The 15,775-nt window shown below is 38.3% G+C and overlaps 1 protein-coding gene across 1 annotated transcript in view; it reads right to left on the minus strand.

Annotated features, from left to right (window-relative positions):
• Positions 1-15,775, minus strand: part of LAMA2 (laminin subunit alpha 2) — a 605,756-nt gene that overhangs the window by 210,539 nt on the left and 379,442 nt on the right. Inside the window, exons 19-20 of the mRNA XM_060167667.1 lie at positions 8,257-8,468; positions 3,272-3,378 (exon numbers count right to left, since the gene is read on the minus strand). Coding sequence (XP_060023650.1) covers positions 3,272-3,378; positions 8,257-8,468 — 319 coding nt within the window. The remainder of the gene's footprint in view (positions 1-3,271; positions 3,379-8,256; positions 8,469-15,775) is intronic.

Consider the following 15,775-nt stretch of genomic DNA (forward strand, 5'->3'; position numbering starts at 1 on the left):
ATGAAGAAATATATGAGAAGTAATGTCCCTATCATACTTTTCTAATATTAAACTAATGTAATTTTAAAGCCTAGGTTATACCAAAACAAATACTACAAAATTTCAGTAATAAAATTTTAATAAATTGGTGATCAAAAATTTATTTCACAGACCAGGGAAAACCCTGTAGTAAACAACTTTAAGGAACAAATATTCTTAGTCAGTAATTGAGATTAATGAGGTAAAACATATATGGAAGAAAGTGCCTGCCTAGTCTCAGTGGAGAGTCTGATGAGCTCCCATAAATTATTCTCATTTGGGGTAATAATAAAAACTATCACTTACGTATTGTACTTTCTATGTACCAAGCACTGTTCTAAAGCCCTTTAAAATTATGAATTCATTCAAAATCTCAAGGCAATCCTGGAAGATAGTTATTAGCAATAACTTTTTACAGAGTGGTGAAACTGAGGCATAGAAAGGTCAAGTAATTTGGTTACCAGCTAACCAATTGTGGAGTCAGCCAAATCAACTAGACTGGCTTCAGAGTCTGTGCTCTTAACTCTCACATATACTGCCTCAAAGGAAAAATGGTCTCAGGACAAAACACCACTCCATCATACATCAGTGCTGTAGGATATGTAGGAAAAGGGCATGTATCAGGGTTAAAATTCCGTTAAATTTATATTTTGGAGACATACTGATCAGTTATTGTCCTTTTCTTTCACTTTAAATGTATGCATTTATTTCTGAAAAACATAATCTCTTTTAAAGCTTTCTTCATTTAATAACAATAGTAATAATAACAGTAATAATACCTAACATTTACTGAGAACTCTTCAGATGTGTGTCTTATGCACTCTTCTCATGACACCTGGAAACAGCCATGGAGGTGCCTGGATAGATCTCCCTGCAAGAGAGCCTGCAGTGGGAGTGTCGCTGATTGACAAGCCCCAGCTTCCACTCTTGGATCTAGTGGAGGAGCTCACAGCAAGTCACGCTTCTCCAAGTCAATGACTGGTACACTGAAGTACTAGAATCTTCCTGCCCAATCCAAGATTCCTCCAATGGGCAAATTTTGCTGGGGCACTCCCTACTGGCCAGGCTAAGAATTTGAGATTTGGGCAGAATGCACCCAATGAGACTTTCCTACTCAATATTTCCTTCCCTCTCTCCTTTCACATGGTCAGACCCGCATTTCAGTAGAAGGCTCCCTGCATACTGCTCTCTCCTCCATCATCCTTCACTGGAGTTTTCCCCCAGTAAATCTCTTGGCATTTGCTTCTTGGAGGATCTGAGCCAACACAAACCCTATGAAGTAGGTCCTACTATAGATGAAAAAGCTGAATTACAGAAAGATTTAAGAAACTCTTTTACAGTTTACAGGCAGTGTTGGAGTTGGGATTTGATCTGAGGCAGTCTGATATCAAAAGTAGTTTTTTTTAAATGTCAATAAAGAGCCAAGAAATAAAACCATAAATTTGTTCTACTTCCTCCCCGCCTTCCTCCTACTCCATCTCCCTTTTCTATCCCCTACCCTTAGTTCTCCTGAGCTCTGATTCTACACTGGCAAGTCATGTCTCCTGGTACTTTGCAACTTGGCCTTGGACCTATTCTTCCCTCCTTCCTCCTCTCTTCCTTTCTCCCCTCTCCCTTCCTAACTTCCTTCCTCCCAACATTCGTTTTGTTTTGCCCTGTGAGAAGGGGGACCAAACTTTTGTAGTAGAAGACATGCTAACTTACTTTGTGTATGTTGTACATTTATAGTGTGAAAGTGCGTTTCTTGTGTTTGTTGTATACGTGAACAAAATTGTAATGTGGAAATGTAACAAAATCATTATTATGATGAAAGGTCAGCCCAATGTCAGATCAATGGGCTAGATTTTCTTGGCTAGATCTCACTTTCTTTGCTAGATTTCCCTTCATTTATTCATTCGTGTGTTCCCTTCATTTGCTCCAAATGATGCCCGAGGTTCCTTCCCCTTCTAAGATTATAGGTTCCTACTAATAAATTTTTCTTTGTTTTCTAATCCATGATCAATTGAAACTTTTATGAACATATGAACTTGAATAGGCTTTAAAAAAGATATTGATAAAAAAAGATATCGATAGCTATTTTTAAAAGGCAAGACTTCAATCAGGAATTGTCTAGTTTTCGCATTTGCAATTTGCACACTTAGCAACCTTTATTTGGTAAAATGGCACCAGAGCAGGTCAGCAGCAGCACATGGAAAACAACATGCTGAGGCACGAGCCATGCAGCGCCTCTGAGATTACCGGAGCTGGGGGTCGATAGGCTCCCCGAGGACATCCACTGGAGCTGCTGACACCCCACCTCTGGGGAGATCCCAGCACTGGCTGCGCTCTCTGTGGCTGCTCCTTCTGTCGGTGCACCTGCCTGCTGAGGGTGCATTGTTTCCCTACGAAGCCTGATTTACAGACACATCTTCCTGTGATATCACACTGTCGTGTCACAGAGCCAATGGGATTGCAGCCACAGGACACACAGAATCGCTTCTCTGGGTCCCACCACATAGTGGGCTTTAAAGGCCAACAGAAAAATAAAACAACAAAAAAAGAACACATAATATTATTCAAGAGATAGAAGCAAATGATATTTCCAAACTTCCTGCAGACGGCTGGTTTGACACCTGAGAAATGCTTGGTTCTGCTTAACAGTGTTTATCACCAAAATATTACATATGTATGTGAAGGAGACAGTGCAAATCCATGTCCTCTTATGGAGGAATCTCAGGTGCTCACCATACTGAAGGCAGGGCAATACGTGCAGGAACAGAGAGCAACATATTTTGGTTTTTGTTTCATTTTAGCAAAATGGTATCTAAAAAAAATATTTTGATTTACTTCTCTACTGAAAACTTTTGTTGAGTAGAGTGCTCACTGGAACTTTTAACTGATGGAACTAGTACAAAGTGTTTGATAAGAGCAAAGGGTGTGACACTTTTTTTTTCCTGCCAAAAACATAAAAGCAAAAAAAAGAATACATGACTCGCCATAGACTGGGATTAAATTTGTATGCTGTTTCAGAAGCATCTGAATTACAGTAAATATTACACAAATTTACTACCAAGGAAATATAGGTTGAGGGTCAAATGCTAGTGTATGGTAAATTTTGTTCTATTTTGAAAAAAACATTTCAATGATCACAGTAATTTTGTATGTACAATGAGATACTCCTGAACTTGTCTTTCAGTATGCTCAGGAGTACATGAGTGAAAGCCAATGAGAAGTTTGAAGGAAGAAGTAATCATGGTCAGTTCCTACTTCTTACCTTACATTCATCACACTGCCGGCCCTGCACGTTAGGTTTGCATTCACACTGTCCCGTCTGAGCATGGCAAACCTCAGAGAAGGAGCCGTTGGCATTACAGAGGCAAGCTGCAAAGAGAAGAGAGATCTGTGATTGGGAAAAATGTTCTAATAGTCTTAATAGGTTTGTTAAATAGTAATATCCCCCAGGTGGTAACACTGGCCACAAAGTTTTAGAATAGAATGTCTTCTGATTGCTAGGGGTTCTGTTAAGCATTATATTATTTGATGTTTACACCCACTTTATAAGCTGTAGAGATATTTATGTAAAGCAACAGCACAGTTCCTGGCACATTCATATGCTGTGAAAATACTAATGTCACCATTAGTATTCAAATCCTGAGAATGAAGACACTGAATTTCCATGTAGCCATAACTCAAACAAGGCCACTTGATTAGTAGGTGATACAGTTGACTTCGGGTAAAAGGTTCTTTCCACCCGTCCTCCAGCTGTTTTGCTTCTTCACAGATACACTGGGGTAGCACCTAAAATATAATCTCAATATAAGTAATGCATACTGACTCTAGAGCTGAAATAATTTTGAGAAATTATCAAAATGAATAGCACCCATGGCATAATATTAATTCTAAAATTAATGAAGCAAAATTAATTAATTTTTTCCAATTTAATGATTATTTACAATATGCCAGTTTTTGTGTTAAGCTCAAAAAATGAGCTTGAGGGGAAATATATACATACCTTTAAGATTAGAAAAGTATGTAAGACCGTAGAACCAAGTAGACATTTTTCTAAAGAGGATATCAAAGTGGCCAACAAGCACATGAAAAGATGCTCAACATCACTACTCATCAGGGGAATGCAAATCAAAACCACAATGAGATATCACCTCACACCTGTTAAAATGGCTGTCATCAAGAAGACAACAGACAACAAGTGGTGGTGGGAATGTGATGAAAAGGGAACGCTTATACACTGTTGGTGGGAGTGTAAACTGGTCCAACCACTATGGAAAACAATATGGATTTTCCTCAAAATGTTAAAAACAGATCCACCATACAATCCAGCAATCCCATTTCTGGATATATACCCAAACTAAATGAAAACAGTGTTTTGAAGAGATATATGCGCTCCCATGTTTACTGCAGCATTATTCACAATAGCCAAGATATGGAAACATCCTAACTGCCCATCAGTGGGTGAATGGATAAAAAGATGCGATGTATATACACAATGGAATATTACTCAGCCATGAGGAAGGAGGGTATCCTGCCATTTGGATGGACCTTGAGCACACTATGCTAAGTGAGATACGTCAGATATAGAAAGACAAGTACTGTGCTTCCCTGGTGGCGCAGTGGTTGAGAATCTGCCTGCTAATGCAGGGGACACAGGTTCGAGCCCTGGTCTGGGAAGATCCCACATGCCGCGGAGCAACTAGGCCCGTGAGGCACAACTACTGAGCCTGTGCATCTGGAGTCTGTGCTCCACAACAAGAGAGTCCAAGACAGTGAGAGGCCTGCGTACCGCGATGAAGAGTGGCCTCCGCTTGCCACAACTAGAGAAAGCCCTCGCACAGCAACGAAGACCCAATGCAGCCAAAAATAAAAATAAATTAAAAGAAAAGAAAGACAAGTACTGTATGATATCACTTATATGCGGAATCTAAATAAGTCAAACTCATTAAAAAAACAGTAAAATGATCGTTACCATAGGATGGAGAATGGGGGGATAAAATTATTGCTGTTTAGGGTAAAAAATTGCAACAAGTAGTTAATAAGCTATAGTGATCTAATGCACAGTATAATGAATATAGACAATATTGTACTACAAATTATGTAACAGGATAAATATTGCTACAATGGCAACCATGTTACAATATATAAATTTATTAAAGTAACATATTGTACACCTTAAATTTACATGTTATATGTCAAACATATTCAATAAAATGTATATAAGATAAAAACAACTTTTTCAAGTGTATTAGGAGTACAGCATTATAATTTTTAAACTGAGGAAGATATATACTATCCTCAGTTTATATACTATAAACCTTATTACTATGATAGTATATATTATATACTATCTCCAAAGATAGAAAATGTATTTGGTTTAAGTAACCTTTTGTCATTTTTATGTTACAAAGTTGTCTGATGTTATTCTGAAACATATAATAAATCAGCCTAAAAATTAAGAAGCTTTTTCACAAATAGAACAGTAATTAATGGTTCACTCTGTACTCCACAAGTGTATTTTTAATGGTACATATAATTGCATTGATACCAGAGTAAAAATGTGAGGGGGAGATGACATGGGAATTTAGACTATTCGTAGATGTTTTTTGTAAATTTTGTACAATATTTCATGTCTCTGAATACTTTGATTTGAGCACAACTTATAAATACATTATAAATAGCTACTCCATCAGCCTGCACTATTTTTCTGTTCATGGGGCTGGAAGCACTACTTAGTTTTACTGCTTTCCTAAAAACTGCTTGATTTTTCTTCCAATAGTTTGGTCTTCAGTGTCTGCTAACTTGATACTTGTTGGGTGGCCATTTAAAAACTTGTCCCAGCCAGTTATCTTACTCAGGTAATAGCCTACGGATAGTCTATAGCTGGTGTGTGAGAAGAGGCTGAAGAAAATATTTTCTTTAAATATCCATTTCATTTGGCTAATAGAATTGTTATATATACTTTTAATTTCTTTATATATTTCATATATATATATGATACATCGATTTTAAAAATCTCAAATAATTTATAAATTAAAAGCCACTTTTTCTTAGAGTGGGGAATACAAGATTAAATTTACTAAAAAGTCATCTTAAAAATAACAAAAGCTGGGCTTCCCTGGTGGTGCAGTGGTTGAGAGTCCGCCTGCCGATGCAGGGGACACGGGTTCGTGCCCCGGTCCGGGAAGATCCCACGTGCCGCGGAGCGGCTGGGCCCGTGAGCCATGGCCGCTGAGCCTGCGCGTCCGGAGCCTGTGCTCCGCAACGGGAGAGGCCACAACAGTGAGAGGCCCGCATAATGCAAAAACAAAACAAAACAAAACAAAAAACAAAAGCAATATAGAATTTTAAGTGGCATTTTTAAATGAAATGTATGACACAGAAATATGTATATAAATTTAAAAAGCAAAATATATTTCTTAGTAGTGGTGTACTTTTCATGAACAGATCCAGAGGCAACTAAAATAATAGTTTATTATGAATTTTCTTTTTGTAAAGGTTTACTAACTATGCATAGAAGAGCTATTATATCTATGAAAAGTTAAAAATAGAAAATAAATGTGTTTTGGTATTTTTATATGCTAAAGAGCATTAAAAACATAATTGTGTCTATACTTCATGGCAAGTGATATTAAAAATTGGTGATGGTTCAAAAATGTTTTTATAGCATATTCTTCTATGTGTTAAGACTTCATGCCACAGATCCTGAATTTACCACAATAAAAAGAGTGGAACTGTCTCTTCAACCTTATGGAGGGGGTTATTGGAAGATAGAAAATGAGGTCATTCAGCGAGTAACACAGCCTCAGAATTAGTGAGCATCTCTACCAAAGGAGCTACCATGTGTGAGTAGCCCATGCCCCAGGCAGCTCACTAGATACTCTCACATGCTAGATCCTTTAATCCTCATTGAAAATTAGGACACTTTATGTAAATGAGGAAACTGAATCTCAGTGAGGTCAAACGTCTTGCCCAGCATCACACAGGTAGAAAGTGTAGACCCTAGATGATGAGTTTGAACTGGAGAATTTCTTAAGTTCCTTATGGTTTTACACAGATGCCATAAACCCACAGTGTTTAAAGGCGCTTCTGAGCCTGTTGGAAATTTTGCTTTAAAAACAATTGACAATTTACACGTGATATTAATAGCTGCAGACTGTCCCAGAGAGTGGTTTGTTTTTGATTCAATAAATTGTCATTTTTAAATGACAAAAAGCTGGCACTTATCTTCCAAACCTGTGAGGAGAAAGACACATTTCTTATTGAAATGGGGGACGGGACTAGCAGGTCTTTGGTGTTTACAGCGAAGATACTAACAGGCACAACATTTCCAGTGGTTTCTGTATTGTTGCAGGTCCTGGGACCCAACTGAATGATTGGAAGAGTCCCTTCTTAGATAACGAAGTCTGCAGAAGTGAATACTGAGCTGGTATCATAACCTGCTCTGCCTAAAGATTATCACAGCAGGTGAAGTTGATGATGGCAGTGTCCAGCAGTAACGTGGACTAACAAGGATGCTCGTTCCATTTAATTCTCCACAATGAAATCTCTCTTGCATAATATATTACCACTAATATAAATCATTTGTAAATTCTATGCAACACCAAAAAATACAGCTGAAGAGATCAAGATGAGGGTAGGAATGTATTGACTAATATGGATGAAGTCCTACAATAGCTAATTTGCGGAAGTAAAACACAGAAATAGCATTCTGTGAGTAGTCCTAAGGTTAATACCTCAACAGTTACAAATGCCAGTGTGTAAGAATATTGGCAGAATTTTACACCTGCTGTGAAATGCTAGAATGTAAAGTTTATATATGAAAGCATAACAGATTAATACCTACTGACAGGTACTAATGAAATAATACGGACTGATAAATTTATTTCAAGAAAATGGCTAGAAATGTAATAAACAATAAGGATAAATAGGGGCTACCTAATTTTCAAATTCTTCTTTCCTGTCATAGACAGAAACTTATTTCAAAGTCTTCATCCCATGTGGAAACAGAGATATGTGTATCATTTGAAAAATGATACTTCAACAATGCAGCAGTTTTGAAAGGATTTAATCTATTAGCACAAAGAAATGTATTAGAATATTCAGACTCTGTGTATAGGCTGTGTATCTATCTATCTTACATGTATTACACATAATTTGCTACCCTCCAATCCCCACTCAAGAACTCATCAGTTACTTTGAGGTGCAATGCATCAATTCTGTCAGGGGCATCAATAGTTCAGGACTTACGCTGACAGTTCTTTGCATCAACTGCGTCTCCAAAATATCCATCAGCACAAAGCTCACAGTACCGGCCTGTTGTACCTGGCTTACATATCAGACAGGAGCCAGACAAGCTGTCACAGCTGCCAGGGATGGAGAAGTCAAGGTTGTCATTGCACTGGCATGGCTGACACGATCCTCCAGGTAGAGAAGGTTGTCCAAAATAGCCTTCTGCACACCTAAGGTGAAAAGTTGCATCAGTGAGTATTTGGGAGGAACTCATGACACCCTTTGGGGGCAATGTTTATATATTTTTTCATTCTATCCCTCTCCCAGGATATGCTTTCCCTTTAAGCGCTCCTGTTCTCAAATGCAAGGTGATTAAAAGAATGTTTTTCTGTTACTGCAGTGTAGATACAAGATGAAACCCTGCCAGCCCCACTAGTAATTAGATTTCAGCCAGAAAAAAAAAAACTTGTCACTGGCACTGAAGACGAGACCAAAGCATAATAAGAAATCTGCCACTGGCACTGTGGCAGGATCCAGGTCCACGCTGGAAAGCCTTTGCAGGACAACACATATGTACGCAGCTGGTTGTTTCCTGTACACATATGTAAGGTTCACACGTTTCTGTTGCTGCAGCAAGAGCTTGTTTTGGGGAAGCAGGTTCACAAGGCATCTCAGTAGTGAGAATTCAGAGTTTATTAAATAGAAAATTGAAAGAGCCTCATCATTTGTGTGAGGGCCGTACATCTGCCTTACTAATAGGCTTTTATACATTTGCACATCCATACGGAGGCAGGTTTCCACTGAAGAGTCTTTACTGAGTAGCAGGCCTGCTGCATATTATGGTAACATGACATAAGGCGAGGCTTAATGGTGCCCAGAACTCTTATTAGCAAACTCCAGTTCTTTTTTTTTTTTTTAAAGGACTAAACACTATTGGACATATCATTGGAAAAACAAAAGTTCATTTATTTGTGAGGCATGGGAGAGATTTTTTTCAATTATAGTATCAAATTTCCCTTTAACCACACCGTTATGTTTTACAATGCTACTTAATGTTACAGATGCACAGATACACCTTTATAGGAAGTACTTATTTATATTCTACTCTGTTTTCTCTTTCAGTTACATTTGCATATGCTTCATATTAAGCTCCACTTGCCAAAGGAGAAATGAAACAGTACATCTGAAGTCTTATGGTCAGGCTAGCTCTGTTTTCTGTGCTATCTTAGCAAAATAGAAAGTCCTTTACGGCAAGGGTCAAAATTGAAGGGGAATATATCTCAAAAGTACATTATGTTTATGCTCATCTACTTACAGATACGTAGAGAAAAATGCTCTCTACTCTAGAAAGAGAAATGGTTTAAATACAGTACATCATATAAGGATACTTTAATAATATCATGATTGTGGGGCAAAGTCATTAATTTGGTAAGATACATTGATTAGTCTAAGTTTTCTAGAACATTTATAGGTACCATAATAATCTTGTAGAATTAACCTTTTATCATAATTTTTAATGAGATTACTAGTTTTAATTTTAACAAAATCTTTTATAAATTGTGAAAGTCATTGTATAAATATTGCTTGGAAGAATACTGCCACCCACAAATATTAATTATTAATTCTCTGTTGTAAAAATGAACTAATATTTTAGTGCATAAAATTCCTCCACAATCCCTTCAGGAGTGGTAGTCAATAATGATAAGAAGAAAATCCTTTTGAATTTTAATCCGATTCTTCTTGCCTTACTTGATATTCAGAGCTCATGATCACACCCACATATATTCACATCTCATTTTGTTTACCATTAAGAGAGTGACTTTGCTCCACCAGAATAACAATATACAATGATCATTATCACAGATAACAAACCCCCATTATTTTCAGTTCACTTTCCTCAAAATGACTTACTGCCCTCAGGAGAGATGGCGCTATATAACAAGATCATGTAATTTTTTTTTTTAATGTAGATAGTAATTAAGTCCCAAATTCTCCCACAACAATAATTTAAAAAACCAACTCAATCCATGAGAAAATAATTACAATTAAATAGAGTAACTGAAGAGGCATCTGTCTTTTACTTTTTGTTGTAGGACATGTAAGGAGACTTACTAAATATACATGATACATCATTCATATGGCACTTCACTGAAAGTAAGCATTCAGATTTTATTAGGGGTGTGCAGGTGTGTGTGTGTTTCTATACATAGAACAGTATTCTTAGAGACTTACAGAAATGTTTCAATAGAAATTTTTTTAATTAGTTTATTATTTATATATTTTTAAATTGTTTTATTTTTGGCTGCATCGGGTCTTAGTTGCGGCACATGGGATCTTCACTGAGGCGTGCGGGCTCTTCGTTGTGGTGTGCGGGTTTCTCTCTAGTTGTGGCGTGCAGGTTTTCTCTTCTCTAGTTGTGGCACACAGGCTCCAGAGCGCCTGGGTTCTGTAGTTTGTGGCACATGGGCTCTAGCTGAGGCACGCAAGCTCAGTAGTTGTGGCACGTGGGCTTAGTTGCCCTGGGGCATGTGGGATCTTGGTTCCCTGACCAGGGAGCGAATCCCCATCGGCTGCATTGTAAGGCAGATTCTTTACCGCTGGACCACCAGGGAAGTCCCATCAATAGAAATTAAAAGGTAATTCTAGGGTCAGTGAATACAATACCGCTAATCGTATAACTTGTATTAATAATAGCGTTTTATAGTCTGATCAAGTTGGATTCATCTAATTAACATTAGTGTAAATCACAGTCCTTTAGACCTTTCCAGCTTCTCAGACTTTCACTCTACAAAAACAAATTGTTTGTTGAAATCTAAAGTCCTCTCATTTTCATATGAAAGACAAAAGGAAGACATTTGTAAACAGAGTTAATTAGATTTTTTTTTGCTAGAGATGGACCTTAACATGACAAAGTCCCTGTTCCTTTGCACATTTGCTAACTTTTTTTCAAATCGAATTGCAATATTTTAGGAAGAGATTCTTTAAATGTAGATAATACATGCAGTTACGTAAGATGACTTAGGAACAATATTAAAGGAAGGTATATATATATATATATATATGTCTATCTATCTATCTATCTAAGTGAGAGTAAGACTGAGAGGGAGGGAGGGAGGGAGGGAAAGAGAGAGAGAGAGGAAATGGCAGTGGAGAGAAACAATAATGAAAAGAAGAAAGGAAATTGGTGAAACTTTTCTCTATTTCATTCTGCTCCATCATTTTTCAACAACTTTTGGCTAAAATCTTTGGTCTATGTTCTTCCTATCTATAGACTGAAAACAATGCTTCAGTCTCTCTAAGCAAGTTAGAAAAGCTCTTGCTTTTTTTCCCCTCCCACTCTTCCTTAAACATCTACTGAGCACTTGCACATGATACTAATATAAATAAGGAATAGCCTTTATACTACAGTCCATGGAGAAGAAAGATATAGAGTTACACCTCGAACAACATGGGTTTGAACTGCGTGAGTCCACTTCTACACAGATTTTTGTCAATAAGTACTATAGTACTACGTGGTCCGAGGTTGGTTTAATGTGCGGATACCACACTGTGGATACAGAGGGCCAACTGTTTTCAACCACACAGGGGTCGGTGCCCCTAACTCCCATGTTTTTCTAGGGTCATCTATAGTTAAAAATGTAGCAGTGAACTATTAGAGATATGCAAATACTGTTAAAGAAGTATAGAAAAGGGCAACCAACTCGAGCTAGGATTCATCAAGGACCCTTTCAGGATGACAGAGCTGAATTTTAAGAGCGTAGCAGAGTTGGTCTCAGGCGGAGGTGGGGGAAGGGCTGCAGTCTTCCAGGCAGAGGAAGCAGTATTGGCAAAGGCACAGGGGAGGGTGGCTGGAGTTTAAATGGGAATGGTTGTGGAACTGCACTGTATTCTTACTACCTCCCACTTGACTGAATCAGCTGAAGACTGAGGAATTGTGCCTGCTTATATGGTGCCTTTCGGCAAATTAAAAAAAAAGATTCTCTCTGGGCAGATGCAGAAAAATGAACAGAAGACTAGACGTGGCTGGGCACCCAAGCACAGCACAGCTAGTGTATTGGCAAGAAGAGGGCACACTGGATTCGAGCCCCCAGTCTCCCCCTTGGCTGAGCACTTTTGTGCAGTGTACGCACTGCACAACCACAGATGAGCAGCCTTTTGAAACCTCACTTCCAGTCACAATTTTCCTAATGGCACTACTGAGTAAGCATAACTGTCTTTCATCTCTAATTTCTGTAACCCCATGCTCTGCATACAGGACTCAGGGGTCAAGGAGACTCAGCCATGAGTAGAAATTCTCACCATCATAGTGATCAGATGACAATTAGACTTGGTTCAGAGTCAAGACGTTTCTGAAGCAGAGAATATCTAAATTGGATTTTGGAATTGAAATAAAAAAAAAAAAACAAAAAGGGGCTTCTCTGACACTGAATATAAATCATGTGGATAAAACTGTAGGTAAATTTTCCAAATACAAAGCAATTGAATTCAAATACCTTCTGCATTCTCTGTGGCAATTGAGAAATTAAAGTTACCTTTGACTTCTCTCTCCTTACTTAGGGAGGACATAAAAAACTGCCCAGCTCAGGAGGGGACAGGGTTTAAGGGGTCCACATAGCTCATTAAGTTTCTTGTGGCCCTATGGATCTCATTGGATGAACTTGTCACAGTCTCTTAAAATATCTGTCTCCATGAAGTGTGATATGTTGCTGAGGCTACAAACTTATTCAGAAAGTAGCTTAGTACCCAGTAGAGCAGATGTCATCAGCATTTAGCTCACTTTTTTTTCTCCATGTTCTTTTTAATTTCACTTGATGCTCCGGCACTCATCCCTTTTTGCCCTTCAAAATACTGTCTCCTTGTTTTTCTATATTTTTCTCTTCTTGTCCAGATAATATCCTAGACTCTTAGCAAAGTGCCATGATGAATACCCAGTTCCCTCACCCCTGGTTCTCTTCTTTTCATTTTGTTTAAAACAGTCCCTAGTCAGAGGAAAGCAGTACTGTCTCAAGGGATGAGTGCTTTGGCTGCAAGCAGAAGTTTCTGAAAACTGTAACCAGTGTCCTATGTGTGACAGACCATCAGTCCCTATTTTGTCATATCTTGTTTTGCCGTCCTCTTGTTCACAATTTTTCTCCATTCCCTCAATTTAAGCAGCAAGACCATCTGTGCTGCTTGACTGAGTCAAGGGATCTGACAGGAAGGAAAGCAGAAACATAGGAATCTTTTGGACTTTGCCTTTAAAGGTCACCATTTCTATGAATGTGGCACCTCCTCCTGCAATTCATCCCCAAACAGGAAATGGGATGGAGTTAGAAAGGCAGATGGAGGAGAAATGATGAGAGTAGGCATGTTGGTGGATCCCAGTTTGGAAAGAAGACAGCAGTATGTGTCCTGTGTGCCCACGAGTGGTAGGACAGTAGTGGGGAGAGTTATTAGACCTGAGGGCAAAGGTAATCAGGAGGACAGGAAACAGGAAGAGGTCAGCAGAAATGCATTTGGATGAATTACTCAGAACAGGTTGGCCCTACTATAGGTGCGCTACCCAAAACAGTCACACACACACACACACACACACACACACACACACACACACACACACACACTCTCATTCCGGCATTCAAGGCTGTTGGTACTATAAGTAAGCTTGTTAGAACTTTGATTCTAACCAAAGCTAGAGGTGGAAAGTGGGGAGAAGAGAAAAAATTTTAAAAACTGGAACATAATTGACATATAACACTGGGTAAGTTTAAAGTGTACTTGACTGAGATTATGTGTCCAAGCCCTCACAGCTCCTACATATAAAGAATTTGATCTCAAAGTAGAAATTAAACTGAGATAAAAATATAAAGTTATAATTCCCATCTACCTGAGTCTGAGATGCATTCTTGCTATATAATAAAAGTAGGGAATTTATGGTCACGTAAGATTAGAAAATGATGAGTTAAACAAGTTGAAGAGATTTTTTTCACTCCAGGACTGGTCAGAACCTTTCACATGCTAATAGATGCTTCCCAAATGTAAGTGATCATAGAACTCTATTCCAAGAACATCTATAACTTGGAAAACACAGCTTCAGTTTTTCAATGCTGATTTTGTGTAGATGATATGCATAACTGATTACACCAATCACTCACAGAATAGTTTTGATTACAGGATTTTCAGTCCAACCCATATCTCCTTCCTTCCCTGACCCTTATTCTCCCTCACACCCCGGTCTACTTCAGCCTGCACATCCCCAAAAATGTTTCTCCTAATATTTTGGATCCATCTAATGGACTTCTTAGCTCCTACAAACACAAAGAAATGATAGACTCTAAATATTCCTGTAAAACCCTAATCTGTATTCTGGCTAGAAAAATATAATATCACATCTTCCATATAATAATGGATTAAAGTTATTTTTGACTGAAAAACTTGAATGAGAGGTAAGATATGCCATTCGAGGCATGTTTCTCTCTTCTTTTGGATCAGATTAATAAAGGTTTTAGACAGGAAATCATCCTTTTTGTCAGGTATTCCTTTCCTAGGTGAATTTTATTATTCAGACCAGAATGTTCTCCAGAATATGTTCAAATATTCTCACCCACATTAAAAATGTGAGCTGCTTGAGGGCAAGGATGGTAGGATACATCTGTTTATAGCCTATGTCTAGCCCCATGCACAGCACATGGTAGTTGCCAAACAAATGTTTCTTAAATAAAACGTAGGATTTTAAATTGTAGATGGTTCAGAAACCATTGTCTAACGTATACAGAAAATACATATCATGGAGCAAAGCGGTATAAATACATCAGAAACTAAGTCCACCTAGATAAATGGATTTAATGGCCTTCTATGACAGAGCAGCTGTCATTTTCCAGTTGCTAAAAAAAAAGGTTGCCTGTAGTGAGCCAGAGGGATTAGGCATTTGATGTAAATCTGTCTTGGCAATGATATGTTCTCCTATTACAGTAAGTAATATGCATGTGTCCTCCTTTTTTTAAAAAAAACACAATCAAAGACTTCTAGTTTCTCAACCGCAAATAAACCCTCCTTATTTCAGTTCTGTTCCTCCATTACTCATTTACAGATGCTGCCATACTCACAAACAGTACTTGCTGCCGCTAGGAGCTGTCACTGGCACTGTGTCCACAGACTGCTAGCTGCTGGCTAAATTCTCTCTGGGTGATTGGCTCTTCCTTCATTAACTTTATACAGCCTTGTTGAAATAGGGTTGATGGCTGCCCAGGGGACAGGAAAGGATAGGCAGAAATAGCCCTCTGTGGCGTTAGCCTTGGTGATGCTGGGTGAAAGCAGGTTACTTTCTCTGCCTCTCTCCCTACCTTGACCCCCACCCACCTTCTAGTGATGGAAACAAAAGGGACTATTTTCAGTGCTACACCCAGAAGATGCTGTTGTGTTTGTCAATGACATTATGGGAGAATTTTGTACCATTTTCAGTGAGACTGAAATACAGAAGAACCTTTTCCTCCAAAAGATTTTAGGAGGAAAAATAATCACACAAATTACATAAAATAATATCCCTGGCTCCACTGCA

This window comes from Lagenorhynchus albirostris, chromosome 12 (genome assembly GCF_949774975.1).
Source record: "Lagenorhynchus albirostris chromosome 12, mLagAlb1.1, whole genome shotgun sequence".
Taxonomy (NCBI): domain Eukaryota; kingdom Metazoa; phylum Chordata; class Mammalia; order Artiodactyla; family Delphinidae; genus Lagenorhynchus; species Lagenorhynchus albirostris.